Source organism: Urocitellus parryii, chromosome 9 (genome assembly GCF_045843805.1).
Source record: "Urocitellus parryii isolate mUroPar1 chromosome 9, mUroPar1.hap1, whole genome shotgun sequence".
NCBI classification, from domain to species: domain Eukaryota; kingdom Metazoa; phylum Chordata; class Mammalia; order Rodentia; family Sciuridae; genus Urocitellus; species Urocitellus parryii.
Genome location: NC_135539.1, coordinates 38,678,825 through 38,699,329, shown reverse-complemented (window position 1 = coordinate 38,699,329; position 20,505 = coordinate 38,678,825). Strand labels below are relative to the sequence as shown.

The following is a 20,505-nucleotide window of genomic DNA, read 5'->3' as shown; positions in this document are numbered from 1 at the left end:
GCCCCGAGGCACCTTATTCATCAGCAGCAACCCACATGGCGTGGAGTGTGAGGTGGTGAGGGAGGAGGACTCCATGGTGGAGCACTTGCTAGTTGCTATCATGGTTAGGAGATTATTTTTTTCTCAGGTCTTTATGTGTTGTTTTTGGTTAATAATGGTGTCATATTAGTTAACAGTAAAACATTAATAATAAAATTAGTTTTTAAATGGTTAAGGCTCACAAAAAGCTGCAGAAGTTGTCCATGGGAACTCTGGACAACTTGTGCCCTTCCTGACTTCCCAGGACTGTGCCAACCTGGCCACCTACTCTGTGCCTCACAGTGAGAGAGCGAGTGAGGACTGCTAAGCCCCTCTTGGGTGTCACACACTGTGCCTGGTGCTCTCCTCTCCTAATGTGTTTAGTTCTTGCTGGGACCAAGTGACAACTTGTTCTTTCTCATTTCTCCCCAGGTTAAAATGAGGTTCAGAGAGCTCAGGGCACTGCCCCAGTCCCAGGTAGCAGCCTCAGGGCCTGGGAATGACCCATCTGTGTGCCTTGCTGGAGCCAAGGGCTGAGCAGCACCCCTAGTACAAATGCACAAGCATCCAGTGGACATGGTTGAGGCCCACGTCCACTTTCCCTGCGCACTCCTGAGTGTCGCTGCTGACGGCTCATATCCAGGTGGAGCCACACCAGCCTGAACATCTGAGAGCATCCCCTCCTGCTACCCGCACAGCCCCAGCCAGTGACTGACTAACACCACAGTTGGCCTCTTGCTTGGGGTGGGATGGCTGTGAAACCATCCAGGTCCAGAGCTGCCCAGGTGCCTGAGATGAGCCACCTCTGTGCCTGGCCCTTCCCAGTCTCAGCCTACTTCCCTCTCCCAGTAAATTATGGTGCCATGTCCTGGTATCTGCTCTTAGGGAGCTGGGATGGGGCATCTGGCCTGTCTTCTTCCTCTGTGGTAGGTGAATCAGGGGAGGCCTGCATGTGACCTCAGACAGCCAGCATCAGCACTGAGGGGCACTAGTGGCTTCCCCAGCAGTCTCTAGCACTTGGGGACCAGAGATTTCTGTGTGTGATAGTTGGCTGCCGCAGTCTGGCTGGGCACAAAATCACGAGCCACTCATAGCCTTGTAGATTCAAACAGCAATTCTTTATTCCCGAACTCACACCGGCACTCTACACGCACGTTTCTGGGAAAATCCACACTCTGCATCCCAAAATACTCTCTGAATCCCGTGAGAACTCAAGGAGCGGGTGGGCCAGCGCCTGAGGCAGCAGGATACGCCCTATTCCCAGCAGGATATATCCTAAACCTGGACCCACCCTAATCCAGCAGGATCCTCCCTAAACCCGGATCCACCCTGGTCCTTCAGCAGGGTCACCTTTCTCAAACATACATGCAATGTCACTGCAAATGACCTGGGTCCAAGGCAAGCCCGTTTCCACAATGGAGAGTCCTCCCTCTAAGCAACATGGGGTAGGCTGACAAGGAAATTGCCTTGTGTCATTCTTACTTAGCTATGGCTCTCAGCAGTTGGCCACAGCCTGTGTAAATGCCCAGGGCAAGACGGCACCCAGCCAGCCCCAGGAGCCCCATGCAGGAGGCTCTGCAGCCATGGCTGAGGTGAGGGTGCTGCTGAGGACCGGGCCAGTCAGCCCAGAGGGTGCGCACGGCAGAAGGGCCCAGCAGCGCCTCCTCTCAGAGCTGCCAGAGGAGGCCCCCAGCCCAGGCCATGGAGCATGCCTTTATTTCTGGAGTAGCAGGGACATCTGGGAGGCAGGACTCGGCCATCACAGCAGCCACTCTGGGCATTTTCTTCACCCAGAGTGAAGCCTCTCTTGTCTTTGTTTGTAGGTGCGGCAGGCGGTGACCTCTGTGGTGGGGGGCTGGCTCCTGAGTCTGCGGGATCGCTACTCCTTTTTCCACAAGCTCATCCCTTTGTTGCTGAGTAGCTTCAATGATGAGATACCTGAGATCAGGTGAGTGTGTGTGTGCTGACAAGACGAACCTGCCGCTCGGGTGGTGTATCTTCCTGAGGCAGCGGGGGTCTCCTTTGCTTTCTGGTTCATCAGGACTTGCTTTTCCAGAATTGTCATGTACAGCAATGGCTGTTTCTCTTCACTTCAGAATCCCCTATTTTTAGAGACCTGCTCTGTCCCTTTGTTTGGTGTCATGAGCTCCTGAGGTGTACAGATGGGCTCTGTGGTTTTTGCACAGACATCATTGCATCTTTTTAATGTTTTGATTGAGCCACGGATAGAAATCTGTCACCTTTTGGTACCATTAATACACAGTCAGAAGCCCATCAGGACCTTGGGGAAGGGGACCTTCCTGCTCTTGTCTACTCGTGAACACTGATCTGACCCCATTCAGCAGGCGACTCCCCACAACCGCATACTGACTCGTGCTCTTTTCCCGTGCCACAGGCAGTTGGCCGCCAGCCTCTGGGAGAAAATTGGTCTGCAGTGGCAGGAGGAGAATGAGGCGGATCTGAAGGACAAGCTAGACTTCGCCTTGGCCCCACCACCCCACTACCCCCAGCAAGGTGAGTATAGCCGCAGAGATGGGCAGGGTGCAGAGAAGGCTGTGGGAGAATCTTCAGCCGAGAGGAAGGAGCCCTGAGTTCTTGGAGCTCAGCTGAGGCAGCAGGTGCCCCGCCCCAGGCTCCGGGTGGGGTGCTTCCTCTTATTGGGCGTCAGCTGCCACTGAAATGTAAGCCAGTGTCACTCACATATCCTGGGCAGGCAGCAGGCCTCTGTGCCTTGCAGTCCCTCACATGCCTCTGTTTTGGCTTCTCCCTCTTCTGAATCAGTTTATTTTAAAGAGGCTCCTGATTTCCATAAGTGTCCAGATGTGCCACTAGTATATTCACCTCACACCTCTTGGGCCAGGCCAGACAGAGCCCAGGAGAATTGCACATGAGGGTCGCATTAAGCTGGGTTCTCAACAGCTGGTTCTCAACAGCTCTACTAGTCCCAGTGGAAGTTTTGGAACTAGGTAGGATAGGGGGAGCTTTGTCCTTTTACTAAGAAAAGAACTGACTACATCAATCACAGGCGGTATGAGGAGCCGGTCTCTGTGGTGCATGCCTACAATTCTAGCTACTCAGGAATTAGGACCTTGAGCAGGAGGACCACAAGTTGGGCACCAGCCCAGACAGCTTGGTGAGACCTTGTCTCAAAATTAAAAGGGCTAGGGTCATAGCTCAATGGTAAAGTGCCCCTGGGTTTAGTCGCCAATACCATTAAAAACAAGAGCAAAACCAGAAACATTTGGATGAGATCTTTATCTTCCCATGCAACTTCCACACCTGGAGCCGGCCTCCACTGGAGCCTCCCCATCTCGTCCCATGATGACCCCTTTCCCCCGAGCACATGTTGGTGCCTGTGCTATTTACTGTCATCAGGCTCCACTGCTCTTCCTGCCTCTTGGCCTGTCCACCTCAGGCTTTTCCTGCTTTGTATCCCCTTTACTCTCATGCAGGGTGTATTAAAATGGAGTAAAATTTACACTGACAAACACAAACAGCAGGTGAAAGTTCAACTGAAATTAAGCAGATATCAGCAAGAGGTTCTGTCTCTCCCAGACCACCCTCTTGCCTGATCAGGGTGCAGAAGGAGCACCGCAGGTGTGAGCACAATGGTGAGGCAGCTTCGTGCACTCCTGCTGGGTATGCTGCTGAGTTTGGGACCACAGAGGTCCTGCTCTCCTCCAGCCTGTGAGTCTAGCAGCATCATTTCCCTCTGATGAGCATCTCTCTACTCTAGTACTTCACCCACACTGTGAAGCTGGTGAAGAGGAGGCACTCATTTTGGACTAAATTACAAGTATTAGTTGGCAGGGGTTTATTGAGATTAGTGAAGTCAGTTTGAGAACAGACCATCTTTCTTAAAATATAGAACCTTGATGTAAGGATTGCTTATGAAGCCAGGCAAGGTGGGGCATACCTATAATTCCGCGGCATAGGAGGCTGAGACAGGAGGATCACAAGTTCAAGGCCAGCCTCATCAACTTTGCAAGGTCCTAGGCAACTTAGACCCTGTCTCAAAAAATAAAATGGGCTGGGGATATGCTCTGTGGTAAAGCACCCCTGGGTCAATCCCTAAGTACAAAAAAAAGCTTATGAGTTTACTTTTAAATGAGCCTCTGCACCAGGGTGGCAGTAGGATTCTGAAAGGTTTGTTTCACTCTTTTTGGTACTGTTTGCCTTCAGCTACCTGTTTCTTGTGCACTGTTGGGCTCAGAAGCCCAACACCTCAGGGTGTTCTGGACAGATCTCAGCTGAGCTCTGATCAGCGATTGGACAGTGGTTCTCTGTGGACGTGGGTTCATCATGCCCATTGATTTCATATAGAGACCGAGGCGTGTCAGGTTGTCCTCTACTGGCACCCAGGGTCCACCCACACAGTGCACACAAAGCCCAGCAGTTGTCATTAGGCCACAGGTCTGGCCTCATGGGATGTGGAGGCTTCTGTCTGTGTAGCTGGCATCTGAACATCCTTAAAGATCACATTGCAGAGAGGGGAAGAAGGCATAGGAGACAGCGGCTGTTTTTAAAAGATACTATCCTTGGAATGTGATGAACGAGGAGACAGGGAGGTGTGTGTGTGCAAACACATGAGTACGACACACCGTACCTGTGCGCACACAGGCTCTGCCCTCGCTGCATCCTGCTTGCAAGTCCTTGGGGAAATCTCTCTCCTGCCACATCCTGGGGCTTTCTGGTACTTCCACATAAGTACTAGATTTCATTAGATTTTGGCATTTTTTTCCCCTACAATTACTTTTCTTCAGTATATAGATTTGAATTCTAAATATAATTTTTTAGAATTTTTTTTAGTATATCAAATGTCAGGTCATGTCAGCCTCTTGCTTGAACTGTCACACACACCACCCTTTGTCTTGTGCCCACACTCCTTCCCTGCTGTCCGTCAGAATCCCATGCCTAGCCCACCACCTGCCACTCCAGGTTCTGTGACATCCCTTCCCCTGGTGCCATGTTCCAGATGTCTTTCAATTGCAACTTAGTTTGTATCCCTAAAACACACCCTTCAGCACTGCAGGTCTGAGAGCTTTGACAAACACTACGTCTGCCACCAAGGGGAATGACGTCATCATCCACGTGTCCCTGGTGCCCAGGCAACAGCCAACAGTCTCTGTCCCAGAAGTTTCCCAGTGGTATGGGCATGAAATCAGTTGCCAGTCTATAGCCCACAGCCAGCTCACTCCACTCCACAGGGTGCTTCTCCATGGGAGCAGTGTTCTGTCCGTGAGCGGGCCACTGTGTTGCTAGCTGAGGGACATTTGAGTCATTTCTGGTGCTGGATGATTACAAATAAAGACGTAGACATTTGCAATGGAGTTCCATGTGGATGTTTTCTTACCCCGGATAAACACTGAGGAGTGGGTTGGTGGCCATTTGATAACTGTGTTTAACTGCATAGGAAACTGGCCACACCACTTTGTCACATCGTCTGTGCCAGTTTTACCTTCCCAGCAGCTCCGCAATCTTCAGTGGCTCTGGGCCCTACTAGTGCTTTGTGACCTTGAAGTATGGTGGTTTTGTCATTGCCGTGCCTGTTGGTACATAGCAGCTATGACTTACCTTTCTCTGACAAGTGGTGTCAGATCTTTCCGTGCTTATTTCCTAAGCTCCTCCATGTGTCTTCTATTTGTTTGTTCAGATCTTTTGCTCAGGTATTGAATTGGGGTTTGTTTTCCTACAGGCTTTGAGAATTCTTATATTCTGGATACAACTTCTTTGCTGGGTCTGTGTGTGGCAGTGCCTTCTGGGTAGACTGCCTTTGAACTCCCTGCCCCCACCCAGGACCCTGTCTCAGCTCCACGCCTCCCTCCTTCACAGCCTCACTTCCTCCCTGTGCCCTGCACCTTGAGCTGACCTCACACAGCTGCTTAGCTGATGTGTTTGCATCACCTCCCACCTGAGCAGCGCTCTTGACCCCTGTTGCAGCCCAGGACCTGGGACAGATGAGCCTTGTAGAGTGGCTCGGATGAGTTCCTCCTGAAAGATATAACTGGCAGGTCAGGGAGCCTGGGACCTAGAGGGGTTTGATCAGTTTGTCTTCCCCCTTTCCTAAAAAGGAAGAAACGTAGCCTCCACTAGAGTTTACTGCCAGCTTTCCCAACACCTGGGCACAGGAAGGGCATCCTTCCCTGTCTTCGGGTCTGCTGTCCACCTGAGTGAGCATCTCACAGAAGTGTAGCCCATGCTTGAACTTGTCTGCCCATCGCACTCAACCTGCAGTGGGGGCATGGCGACGGCAGGTTCTGGAGGCTTTTGTTTTCTGGAATTATCTTCCTATTGGGATTGTCTTCCTTCCCAGGCTTGAGTGCTAAGGGAGCATCTTCAGAGGGGTGGATGGCAGCCAGGCCTTTTAACACAGAAGATTGGAGTTGCTTTTTTTTGGAACTTGTTTTAGAAATAAGTGAAGCTGTCTTTGAATAAATGCAGTGGTGACGAAGAGTGCTCTGTGCAGTGCCCTCCCGTGCTCTAGTGTTCTGCCTGTGCGCTCTTACCTGCTGTGCCTCCAAGTATATTTCATCCGAGTGTTTGGAAAGATGAGGGACTTGAACGGAAGTTGTCCGAAGCATCACACTGTGTGGAGAACAGGAGAGAGACTGGAGGACTGGTTTGTGTTGGGTGCCTCAGCCTTCCACGCGGCTGGGATTATAGGTGTGCATGACTATGCCCAGCTCTGCTTTTACGAACATCCAGCACTTTGTCCCAGAGCCCCAATGAACTTCCTGAGTGTTTGTGATAGTTTTTACATAATGATGGAGGGGTGGCCCACTATCAGACATGAATGAAGAAGTTATAAAATTGGTAAACTGTTTTTCTGCCTGCAGTTGAATTACACTTGATCCAGTTGTGCAGAAAGTAAGTTGAAGGAGTTGATGTTCCAGTATTCCCAACACAGCTCCATTAGGACTTTGCACCAACCGTCCCCTGATTTGAGAGGTGGGCAGGGTTGGGTTTAAAACACAAGCAGCTGGAAGGACCTAAGCCTTGTCCCAAGATCAGGTTTGCTCAGGGTTTTCTCAAGGCTCCCTTTACCCTGCCCCATGCAGTTCCAGGCAAGTTCCCAACTCCTGGGTACGGCTGGGTCTGTGCAAAGGGTATTGGGGTGCTCTGTACCAGCTCATGGGGCACCCACACAGCTCCATAGCAAAACTGCAAGCCAGCTTGTCAGAACAATGACCTAGTTAGTGGTAGCAGTGAAAGTACAGGTGGCCGTGTCAGTGGCATAAGGGAGAAGAGTTACAGGTCAGTGTAGGGTGCGTTACTGCACCTCCCCCCAGCAGAGGAAGCCAGCTCTGAGAAGGCCTCGGACAACCCTTAAGACCCCTTGCCCTCAGAGCCCTCTTTGTCGTCACCCTGAGGTCATTGTGCTCTCTCTGTGGTAAATACATGTGAAATATTTCACCCATGGGACAGTTCTACAGTTCAGTGACATGTTCTACCATTGCCCTGTAGAACACACCAGAAAAACATTCATCAGAATCAGCTGTTGCTTCTCAGTGACTGAACGGTGTTTTTTTTTTTGGTTGGTTGGTTGGTGCCGGGGATTTAACCCAGGGGTGATTAACCACTGAGCCACATCCCTTTTTATTTATTTATTTTTAAATCTTTCTTTATTGATTTTATTTTTTTAAAATACATGACAGCGGAATGCATTACAATCCTTATTACACATATAGAGCATAATTTTTCATATCTTTGTATATAAAGTATACATGTCTTTATACATGTGCTTTGTATTTTATTTTTTTGCATTACAATTCTTACTACACATATATACCACAATTTTTCGTCTCTGTATATAAAGTATAAAGTAGGTTGACACCCAATTCATGTCTTCATACGTGAACTGTGGATAATGATGTCCATCACATTCCACCATCCTTGCTAATCCCCTGCCTCCTCCCTTCCCCTCCCTCCCCTCTTCCCTATCTAGAATTCATCTATTCCTCCCATGTTCACCCTCCCTACCCCACTATGAGTCAGCCTCCTTATATCAGAGAAAACATTTGGCATTTGTTTTTTGGGGGCTTGTCTAATTAGCATTAGTTTCTCCAACACCATCCATTTGCCTGCAAATGCCATGATTTTATTCTCTTTTGTTGCTGAGTAAAATTCCATTGTGTATATATGCCATATTTTTTTTACCCATTCATCCACTGAAGGGCATCTAGGTTGGCTCCTAGATTTAGCCACTGTGAATTGTGCTGCTATAAACATTGATGTGGCTGTGTCCCTGTAGTATGCCGTTTTTAAATCCTTTGGGTATAGACTGAGGAGAGGGATAGCTGGGTCGGGTCAAATGGTGGTTCCATTCCCAGATTTCCAAGAAATCTCCATACTGCTTTCCATAATGAGTGCACCTATTTGCAGTCCCATCAGCAATGTATGAGTGTATCTTTTTCCCCACATCCTCATCCTCTCCAACACTTATTGGTGTTTGTCTTCATAATAGCTGCTATTCTGACTGGAGTGAGATGATATCTTAGAGTAGTTTTGATTTGCATTTCTCTGATTGCTAGAGATGATGAGCATTTTTTCATATATTTGTTGATTGATTGTATATCCTCATCTGAGAAGTGTCTGTTCAGGTCCTTGGCCCATTGGTTGATTGGGTTATTTGTTTTTTTGGTGCTTAGCTTTTTGAGTTCTTTATATACCCTAGAGATTAGTGCTCTATTTGATGTGTGAGGGGTAAAGATTTACTCCCAGGATGTAGGCTGTCTGTTCACCTCACAGATTGTTTCTTTTGCTGAGAAAAAACTTTTAGTTTGATTCCATCCCATCCTTTTTGATTGTTTTACTTTCGAGACTGGGTCTTGCTAAATTGCATAAGGCCTTGCTAAGTCGATGAGTCTGACTTTAAATTTGTGATCCTCCTGCCTTGGCCTCCTAAGCTGCTGGGATCACAGGTGTGCACCACATGCCTAGCATGCCATTTTTAATTATTTTTTTGAAAGCATTCTAGTCTTCTTGGAAAGAGGAGCAGAGTGGTAGGGATGAAAGAAGGTTGCTGTCATCGGATCCAGAGCAGCGGGCAGCACCACGTGGCCCCACAACCAGCTAGAAATGCTCATTTGGAGCTGATTCTGATGTTCAAAAGTTGTGCTGTCACTAAGTACGCTCTGGTCTTGCCACACTGTCCTACCAGCCCATACCCATGCAGAAGAACTGATTCCCAGACCCTCGACACCTCCTGCCTTCCCCCAACTATGAACTCTGACCCAACCTCTGGCTTCCGAGTCCTGAGCCCCCTCCCCCAGGTGGCATTTCCTTCTCTCCGCAGCTCTGGGCTCCTTGGCACTTTCTCACCTTTTTCACTGTATTTTGGCAAAGTTTGCCAGTTGCCCATTGCCATCAGGTCCCATTGTTTCAATTGTGAAAATGAGTCAGCTTTGCAAATATTTGCATCACGTCTGATTTGCTAAAGGTTGAATAAGCTTGTTAATTGAGTTGTCAGTTGTACTCTGAGAGAGCGCAGCCAAGGCGACCGTGTCTTCTCTGGTGTAGGTGCTGTCCACTTACATTGTTTTTTCACACTTTTTTGCTCACTAAAGTGCTGCAATTATGTTTTTAAGAAAAGATTAATAGATAATTGCTGAGCTTTCTGGGCACCTGACCTGGCAGTTCTGGACTCTGGACTTAAGTTAATGATTGTTCAGGCCTCAGGGCACTTTCTTTGTGTTTGCCTTTGCTGCCAGGGCTGCATGATAGACAGAAACTGATCTCAAATTATGTTTTAGAAATCAACAAATAAATAGCCAAATCTGGAAAGGAATTTGGATGTAGAAAAATTGGAGCCTTGCGTGGCGCAGTGGCACACGCCTGTAATTCAGTGGCTTGGGAGGCTGAGACAGGAGGATCATGAGTTTATAGCCAACCTCAGCAAAAAGCGAGGCGCTAAACAACTCATGTAGATCTTCTCTCTAAGTAAAATACAAAAAATAGGGCTGGGGATGCGGCTCAGTGGTCAAGGGTCCCTGAGTTCAATCCTGGTACCTCCCCCCAAAAAAAAGAAAAGAAAAATTGGAGACTTCATGCATCACTAGTAGAGGGCAAGGGGTGGAGCCACTTTGGAGCCCAACTGCCACTTCTTAGCCTTTCAGATATACACACCACACACACACACACACACACACGATCCACCCTTTCACCCTAGGTAACACTCAGCAGGCATGAACACTTATGTCCCTCTGAGCCTTGTTGGTGAGCATTCATGCAGCATTCCTCAGGAGACCCACAAAGTGGAAGTACCCATGTGCCAGCCAGCACGTGACTGGATAAACAGGAGCTGTGTCCAGACTGTAGATGTCAGCAAAACAGAGGAAAGGTGCATGACACACTCAGCAGCGTGGGTGAATCCCCCACATCATGCCAAGTGAAAGAAGCCATTTATGAAAATTTCGTAGAAAAGACAAAACCAACAGACACAGGATGCACATCCCTGGTCCCAGGACTGGCCCAGGGACTGGTATTAACTAAAGATGGGACTTCTTAGGATGGCAGGTGGCACTAAACAGGACTGGGGTAGTGACTGCACAGCTTTGGACATTTACCTCGGCTCAGCCATCACACTAAAGGGGAGAATTCTAGGACGAAAGTTATGTCCAGGGAAGCTGCTTTAGGAAGCTCCCCTAAAGCATCAGTTTAACCATCTGCTTATGTATTCAGCAAGTGCTTGTTGAGGACCCCCCACTGGAGGGAGCTGAGTCCATCTGTCCACCACACTACAGGAGGCAGAGTTGAACTCCCAGTTGCATCCTGAACCAGAGCAGCACCACGTGGGCTGTGAGGGCTGTGGGCAGTGTGGGTGGAGCCTTGGGGCTGGCCTTGTGGCCAGCTCACCGGAACCTCACAGGAGCCACTGCTGCCTGAGGGTGCAGGTAGAGGTGCAGGTGAGGCCACCCCTGGGGGATGACCAGCTTGACAGCAGGGTGCCAGAGGACAGGAATCTGAGTGGAGTGCGGAGATGATGGAGCTCTTGAAGGGAGGCCAGAGCCACTGCCTGGCTCTGCCTGCCTGTCCCCGCAGCTGCAGCTCTGCATGTGTCTGTGCTTGATCACTTGACATTTGTTTTTATTGTTTGATTCTCGCTGATTTCACAGAACAAACTAAGATTGTTTATACCTTAAATCCTGTTCATTTTGTTTATATATTCCCATGGAAACCACTTTGAGATTTGGAAAAAGAAGGTTTCATTCTGCCAGCCTGATAATTTTGGAAATTACTACTTTGGAAACTTAGGTACCAGTTAGTTGAATTCACCAAATCAAATGAGCAGTTGAATTTAGCCCAGAGTCATCTGCCCCTTTTTGATTCTCAGCACAGTCTTGGACATGTTGGGCAGATAGCAGATGAACATGCTAGATAAATAAAGAAAACACACATATATCTTGACCCAGAAGTTCTGCTGGGATTAGGAATCAGTCCTGTAACTGTGCCCACCCACATGTGCAAAAGTGTGTGCAAACAGCTTATGGTAGCAGGGCTTGAGGGCTGGTAGATGGAGCTTCGGATACCTTATGCTGGTGGGGAAATTTCAGTACCCTGGGTGTTCATTTGTGGTTCTGCACTCAGACCATTCTCAGGGCTGCACAGGAAGGGGTGGGGTGTAGTCTCCAGGGAGGGGACAAGGAATTGGGCAGGGCAGGGGTAAGATATAGCTTCTTCATTATCTTGGAGCTGCTTGAATATATCTGGTTTGTATTACTTCTTTAGGAAAGAAAAGCAAAAGCCCCCTCCATTTTTCAAATAACTTTATTTTATATGTATGTATATTTTATGTGGTGCTGAGGATCAAACCCAGTTCCACACAAATGCTTAAGCAAGAGCTCTACCACTGAGCCACAACCAGAGCCCCAAAGTCCCATTTTTAAAGAATGGTGCTCCTTGTGGAAAAATAGATTGGTACAGGCTCTATTTGGGGATCCTAATATACATCCTCATTGACCCAACCATTCTATTTTTAGCATTTAAAGCAATCTAATTTAAGCAATCAGATATATAAAAATATTTACATACAGATGTTCATCATAGTCTTAATGAGAAGAAAGGAATTACCAGGGCCTTGTCCTAATATCCTCTCTGTCGCTGTTAAAATCGATCTGCAAACTGCCGTCACCTGGAGTGGTGCTGACCAGCAGAGCCCTCTGCATTGCCAGAGTGGTCTGCTTCTGGGCTGTCCTATGCAGCAGTCACTGGCCACATGATTGTCAAGCACTTGGGACAGGGACATGCGACTGAAGACCAAAATTGTTTATGCATATACATATTATGAGCTGAAGTTTAAACAGCCACGTGTGGCAGCAGCTGCTGTGTTGGAAGTCTCTGTGCTGGAGACCAGAGTTGTCTGCTCTTTTCTATGAAAGGCAGCCTGTTTCCCAGGCCTGGAGCAGCTACCTTTGTGATGTCGGAGCAGCTCAGATGGTGTGATTGAGTGGACAAGGCTGTGTCCCAATAAAACTTTATAAACAGACAGCAGCCAGGTATGGCTCATGAGCCACACAGTTTGCTGATACCTGGTCCAAAAGAATATTATGTCTGGGGCTGGGGATGTGGCTCAAGTGGTAGCGCACTCGCTTAGCATGCGTAAGTCACTGGGTTTGATTCTCAGCACCACATAAAAATAAAATAAAGATATTGTGTCCACCTAAAACTAAAAGATAGATATTTTTAAAAAAAGAATATTATGTGGGCTGTAATAAATGCAGAAAATGAGGCTTCAGAACCTACATAGCACAAACCCGGCAATTTAAAAAATGCCATGCAGACTCAACTTCCAGTGGCCAACAGACCCTTCCCAACTGCCCCAGTTGGGCATTTCCCTTGTTTCCACAGACTTCTCCGTTGTCAGTAGGAGAATAGTTATTTGCACTTTGGCCCTTTGTTTTAAAAAATATATATATGACAAGCTCATTTAAATAGCCAAAAAGAATTTGAATCATTTGGAACTAATTCTCTAATATGGTATAAAAATAGAAAAATAATGAGAATAAAAGTTAAAAGTGGGTTTTTATGGTACAAGCTGTTCTTTTTTTAAATACACTTTAAATTCTGACATGTCATGGTTTCGTTGCTATCTTTAGTCTTGTTTTGAATTTTTAAGGTCAAAGTCTGTTAATCATAGTCCTCAAAGGCTGTTTTGGTAAAAATCAACAATTTTTTTTTCTAAAATTCACATGGAGATATAAAGGACCAAAACCAGGAAAACTTTGTAAGTGAATAACAAAGCTGGAAGATTAACACTACCTGGCTCTAAGACTTGTTATGAAACTACAGAAAACCAGACAGTGCGGTTTTGGCAAAAGGTAGGTCAGTGGAACAGAGTAGAGCATCCAGAAACAGACACATGTAGACAACTGGATCTTGACAAAAGTCAAAGCAATTTTGCAGAGAAAGAAAAAAAAAAAAGTCTCTCAACAATGATGCTGTTGTGATTGGACTGTCTATAGGCCAAAGAGTAAACTTGAGTCTACGCATTGTGTGATACACAAAAAGCAACCCAAGCCAGGTGCAGTGACACTCACCTGTAAACCCAGTGTCTTGGGAGGCTGAGGCAGGAGGATTGCAAGTTCAAAGCCAGCCTCAGCAACTTAGGCCCTAAGGAACTTAGCAAGACCCTGTCTCAAAATAAAGGGCGAGGGATGTGACTCAGTGGAAAAGCACCCTGGGTTCAATTCCCTAAAATAAATAAATAAATAAGCAATCCAAGATACATTGCATTAGGGTTCTTTAGAGGAACAAAATCAACAGGAAGTATAATTATAAAAGGGAGACTTATTAGGTTGGCTCAAGCTGGATAGTCCATAATGGCTACCTGCAGGCTGGACAGCTGGGAAGAATCAGCACAGTCCAAGAGTCTAAAGCCCCAGAACAAGAAAAATCAATGGTGCTACCCTAGTCCAAGACTGAAAGCCTCTGGAGAATCACTGGCAGAGTCTACTTTGGAAGACTGAAGACGCAGAAGTCTAATATCCTAAGATGATTGCAGCAGCAATCAAGAACCCGTTCAAGAAGAATTGAGCTTGCAACTGCTGCTGTTTCCTTGTTCTTCCAATTTTTATTCCATCCAAGCCATCATCCTACTGAACAGTGCTGCCCACACTTAGGGAGGGTCTCTATTTCAATTGGCTATCCCACATGCCAATCATTCCCATACACGCCCTCTTTGACACACCATAAGCCTCTTAATCATTGGTATCTCTTAATCCAATCAAGTTGACAATTCAGATTGGTCATTACATACATTATGTGCCTAGATGTAAAACTCAAACCTAAGAACTTCTAGGATAAAGCCTTGGTGTGACTTTGGGTCAGGCAATCTTTCTTAGACACATCATTAAAAGCACAGTCCATAAAAGAATAGGTAATAAATTGAACCTCATCAGAATATAAACCTTTGCTTTTTTTAAAGACTTTGTTAAGAGAATGAAAAGACAAGCCAAAGACTGAGAAAACTGTTGCAAGGGGCTGGGATTGTGGCTCAGTGGTAGAGTGCTGGCCTCACATGCATGATGAGGCACTGGGTTCGATCCTCCACACCACATAAATGTGAATTAATATATTGTGTCCTCCTAAAACTAAAAAATATTAAACAACAACAAAAAACTGTTGCAAATTATATGCATAAGGACTCGTATGCCAAATTTTGAATCTCAAAACTCAAAGAAAACGATCTTGTTTAAATGGGCAAAAAAGATTTGAAAAGACGCATCACCAAGAAAGATAACAGGAAACAAGCTGAAAAGTGCTGCTCACAGCTATTTGTCATCAGAGAGCTACAGGTCAGACTGCAGGAAGGACCACCCAGCGTTCTGAGCCTACTAAAGTCAGAGGCTGGGGAGCAGCCGAGCCCTCACCCACTGATGACAGAATGTAAAGTGGAACAGCCACCTTAGAAAACAGGTGGAACCAGGCATAGTGGCACACATTTGTAATTTCAGCAGCTTGGGAGGCTGTGGCAGGAGGATCAGGAGTTCAAAGCCAGCCTCTGCAACTTAACAAGGCCCTAAGAAATTTAGAAAGACCCTGACTCTAATTCTAAATAAAGAAGGACTGGAGATGTGACTCAGTGGTTAAGCACCATGGGTTCAATTTCTGGTTCCACAAAAAAAAAAAAAAAAAAAGAGAGAACAGTCAGGTAGTTTCTTAAGACATTGACCATACCTGCCACATGAGCCAGCCATTTCACAGCTGGATATTTACCAGGGAAAAGGAAAAGCATGTGGGCTGGGGTTGTGGCTCAGTGGCAGAGCGCTTGCCTGGGATGTGTGAGGCACTGGGTTCGATCCTCAGCACCATATAAAAATAAATAAAATAAAGGTATTGTGTCTAACTACAACTTAAAAAAAAAACAGTAACAGCACGTGTCCACACAAGGACCTGCACATTCAAGTTCATAGCATTCAAACCGGAAACGACTGTGCTCTTGAGCAGATGGCCGGTGGATAAACTGGCACATCCGAATCATGAGTACTTCTCAGCAGTAAAAGGGAACAGACACATTGTCCCTTGATTATGCAGCGCGAAAGAAGCCAGACCAAAAAAAGATATACTCTGTCCAGTTCCAGTTATATAAAAATGTGAGAAAATGCAGTCTGGTCTGTAGTGTGGGGAGCCGGTCAGTGCTGTTGGGGGAGGGTCGGCCACTGCAGAGCAGTGTTGGGGACTAGGGGTTGGTGGTGGTTCTGCAGGCATGTCCCTGTGTCTGAGCTCATCACATGCACACTTTAAGTGTGTGAAGCTTGTCGTGCATCACTTAGGCTTCAGCAGAGCCATAAACAATACTCCAAGATGAATTCTGACTCTGGCCTCATTCTATCTCAAGGGATTCTGAATTTGTAAGATCTCAGGACTTCAGGTGCCTAGAATAAGGTGTCATAAGTTGCTCTCCACACAAGTTGCTGGGTTCTACTCATGGGTCTCATCTTTTTGATCCCCAGAGAGCCGCCCTGGGCTAGGTTGTCGGGAGCTGGTCTTCAGGAACCTCTCCAAGGTCCTTCCTGCCATCTGTCGGGACATCACCGACTGGGTAGTGGGGACCAGGGTGAAGTCTGCACAGCTCCTGCCAGTACTGCTGCTGCACGCAGAGGACCATACCACTCAGCACTTGGAAATCATCCTCAGAACCCTGCAGCAGGCCTGTGCTGATGAGGAGAAGGCCGTGGTTAGCAGTGTGAGTGGCCTGTTTCCATTTGTGTATATGGGTGGTGAGTCTCAGCCTGTTGGGGTGTGCAGGGCTGGGTTACAAGCAGGTAATTGTGTTATGGCTGGCACAGTAAGGATACAGAACATTCCTGCTGGGCATGGTGGCACACACCTGTAATCCCAACGGCTCTGGAAGCTGAGGCAGGAGGATCACAAGTTCAAAGCCAGCCTCAGCAACTTAGCGAGGACCTGAGCAACTTAGCAAGACCCTGTCTCTAAGTAAATTTTTTCTTTTTTTAAAAGAGCAGGGAGGGCTGGGGTTTTGGCTCAGTAGTGGAGTGTTTGCCTGGCATGTGTGAGGCACTGGGTTCGATCCCCTAAACCACATAAAAATAAACAAATAAAATAAATGTATTGTATCCATCTACAACTAGAAAAAATAAATAAAAAATAAAAGAGCAGGGATATGACTCAGTAGTTAAGTGCCCCTGGGTTCAATCCTCAATACAAAAAAAAAAAAAGAGCCATTTAAAGCCTACTTTCATGTCATCTGTCTGTCTCTCTCTCTCTCCCTCTCCCTTTCTCTCTCTTCCCCTCTCTCTCTCACATACATACCCTTCACACAACTCCCTCTTTATATATTTATATACATGCACATATATGTATATGTCACTGAACCATATCCCCAGCCCTTTTTTATTTTTCTAGACAGGGTCTAATTAAGTTGCCTTTTAAGGCCTCATTAAGTTGCTAAGGCTGACTTGTACTTGTGATCCTCCTGCCTTAGCCTCCTGAGCCACTGGGATTGCAGGTGTGGTGTGTGCCACGGTGCCCAGCTCATGTCACGTGTTTTTACTTTTCAAAACCTACCATCAGGGGGCTGGGGTTGTGACTCAGAGGTAGAGCGCTTGCCTACCATATGTGAGGCACCGGGTTCAATCCTCAGCACCACATAAAAATAAAATAAAGATATCTACCTATAACTAAAAAATAAATATTTAAAAAAGAATATAAGCAAAAATTTTAAGAAAAACTACCATCGGTTTTAAATTGTTTTTAGTATTTTTTTACAAAATATAGCTTCACTTTTTTGGCGTCACTTAAAGGTTTATCACTTCACAGAGCCAGGCTGTATGCAATTTGTGTCTCTATACAGCTTGTAAGCTTTTACTTTCCCCACTATTTTGTATCTCTGTCTAATCTTACAATGGATGAGAAGTGAGGGTGATGGGCACCTCTTGAGCATCGCTAAACCACGTGTGCTGCACGCCCTTCATCCCTGTATAGGCTCTGGGCACCACCATGGGAGTAGGTACAGGGCCACCCAGTACCACAGGCCTCCTCCAACTACTGCCACCGCCTCCTGGCAGCCCTCACCTGCTCCCTCTCTCTGTATTATATCACCCTGGGAGTGTCTTATGAATGGAATCAGCATGTGGCCTTTGGGATTAACTTTCTTTACATATAATGCCTTGAGATCAACCCAGTTGCTATGGATCTCAGCAGTTGTTCTTTCTCTTACCAAGTAGAATCTGGGCTGTGGAGGTGCTGTGTGTGTTGTGCCAATTATTAATAAGAAGTTCAAGTCACCAATATCTGATGAAGGGCTTGAGGTGTAAGCAGGAATTCCATACCCCTAGGTGTGGCCAGGTGTTCCAAACCCCAGGTGTGGCCAGGTGTTCCATACTCCCAGGTGAGGTCCTATGTTCCAAACTCTAGGTGTAGCCAGGTGTTCCAAACCCCAGATGTGGCCAGGTGTTGCAAACTCCAGGTGTAACCCAGTGTTTTAAACCCCAGTGTGGCCAGGTATTCCAAACCCCCTTACTGTCTTCCATGTCCCCACACAGTGCATGAAGTCCGCAGAACTGATTGGGACATTTGTCAGCCCGGAAGTGTTTCTGAAGCTGATCCTGTCGATGCTGAAGAAGGCACCCTCTTCCTCTAGCCTTTTGGTCCTTGCTTCAGTCATTCGAGGCTGCCCACGGGATGCCCTCCAGCCACACCTCAAGGTCATCGCCATGGAGCTAGCCCAGGCCCACATTTGCCAGGCATCTGAAAACGTAAGGTGGTGCAGTGAAGGGGCAGGCAAGGAGAGCGCGTCCTGGCACGGGGGTTGGGAGGTGTCCCACCTGGCTGTTCCAGTATAACTACTGATGGTGCTTGTTAGCAGGCTGCAGCATGTCTGTACCAGGCCTGGCAGACATGTCCAGGGTCCTCTGGTTTAGGGACCTCACTGCTCTGTCCAGTACCATTGACACCAGCCACAGACAGCCATTTAAATTAGTTAAAATTAAACTAAGATTTCCTTTTCTTGGTTGCTCTGGCCATGTGTCAAGTGTCCAGTAGCCACCTTGTTGGACAGCATAGGATAGACATGTCCATTGACATGACATGACAGTCTGCCATAACATGCTGCTGTGGGTGGTCACAGGCCAAAGAGGGTCAAAGGTTGGTGGCTCAGCTCTGAGAACCCTGGACTACCTCCAAGAGAAGGAGTCACACCTGTCACATTGTACTTGGAACGAGCAGTGCATCCTTAGTGATTGACAAGCACTTGTTTCTTACCCATGCCACTTGGCATTTGGATAAAGCCTTGGTGTAGCTGGCCAAGGACATGCAGGCAGACAGCTTGTCTTAAGTTGAGCAGTGATGCCTCTCATCTGAGGATGAGACAAACTAGGTGGGTTGGCTCAATCACTTACATTAATTTGTCATTGTTTCTGCTGAAAACAAAATAATGGCTATTTTATTTGGATGTGTTAGACTTGACCATGCATCCTTCATGCACCTTAGACACTCCTATCAAGAGACTGGGCCCTACTGTCCTCCACAGGCCTGGGCATGCCCCAGAGGCAGCATATGCTCTGGCTTGAAGTTTTTTAGCAGCTGGGCCAGAGGGAGCACTGGCTGGGATCAGTTAGCCCCTGGTCCTCTGTCCAGGCCCTTTCTCTGTTCTCAAGCGAGAGGCGTACAGTTAAGTCACTTTATAATCCACTTTAAGAAACCTGTAAGCAATATCTGAGATGAGCAAGAGAGGAAAGCAGAGCAGAGGTCGGGCGGGAATGGGGACCGGCTGCTATTGGTGGGGTTTTGGCTGCATTTCGGCTCTCCCCAAAACCCATTCTTAACACAACACATAATCTATGTAAGTTCTGCAGTTTTACTTCTGAGTAGTTCTGAGAGATTTTGGTTTCTTATATAGATTTATAGGCCAGGAGCATTCTTTTTCTAGAAGAAAATACATATAGGCGTGTGTGTGTGTGTGTGTGTGTGTGTGTGTGTGTGTGTGTGCATGTATGCACGCGCGCATAAATAAATGTATATAGGTGTTTAAATGTGTACAAACTTAATAGCAAAGAAAATAATCTTTTCATTTCTCAGTGCTAGTAGCAGAGAACTTGAACCTTATGGGCCATGATGTATTTTTGGCTCCTCATCTCTGGTTCAATCCAGGACAAACTTACTCAATGACCTTTCATGCAGAGAGGCCCCTTTCTGACCCAGTTTGATAGTGCATAGGCCAAGTGTTCCAACCCTGAGGCCAAAACTTGGTCATAATAAGAACTCAGGTCACTTTACTCCTTTCCCAACAGATTCAAGTTTTTGGCAAGAAAGGACAAACATCCAGGTCAAGGGTCATTGTTGCTTCTGAATTGACACAGCTAAGTTCCTATTCATGGGCAGCTCACCCACTGTGTCTGAGTCCTATCCTTTGGGAAGTAGTTTGTGTTTCCTAGAACTATTCAGTGACCATAGGAACAGGTTAAGAATGTCTTTCAAGAGCAAACAGCTGGGCACAGTGGTGCACTCCTGTAATCTCAGTAATTTGGGAGGCTGAGCAGGAGGATCGCAAGTTCAAAGGCAACCTCAGCGACTTAGTGAGACCCTGTCTCAAAATAAAAACTAATAAGGGCTGAGCAGGGCTGGGGTTGTGCCTCAGTGGCACTTGCCTAGCATGTGTGAGGCATTGGGTTCAATCCTCAGCACCACATAAAAATAAATAAATAAAATAAAGGTATTATGTCTGCTCATCTATAACTAAAAATATTTTTAAAAAGAAGAAGAGCTGAGTATGTGGTTCAGTGGTTAAGCACCCTGGATTCAATCCCTAGTATACTCTACTCGCCCCCCCCAAAAAAAAAAACCACCAGATTTTCTAAATTCCATGTTAAAACAGGAATTTGTGCAGCCATTTTGTGCACGGTGAGTTAGATTGGGCATGGTCACTGGGAGACTGGCTCTGTAGTGAAAGGTACTTCTCTGATGTCTGGCCCAGGCACTGTACCTAGGCCCAACTGAAGGAGACTGGATTCTTGTCCTTGGGATGTATCA

General features: G+C 46.8%; 1 protein-coding gene across 1 annotated transcript in view; it reads left to right on the top strand.

The window, feature by feature from the left end:
* Window positions 1-20,505, top strand: part of Dnaaf5 (dynein axonemal assembly factor 5) — a 51,429-nt gene that overhangs the window by 7,818 nt on the left and 23,106 nt on the right. Inside the window, exons 3-6 of the mRNA XM_026405675.1 lie at window positions 1,842-1,966; window positions 2,414-2,532; window positions 15,969-16,201; window positions 18,021-18,233. Of these exons, the coding sequence (XP_026261460.1) occupies window positions 1,842-1,966; window positions 2,414-2,532; window positions 15,969-16,201; window positions 18,021-18,233 (690 nt within the window). The remainder of the gene's footprint in view (window positions 1-1,841; window positions 1,967-2,413; window positions 2,533-15,968; window positions 16,202-18,020; window positions 18,234-20,505) is intronic.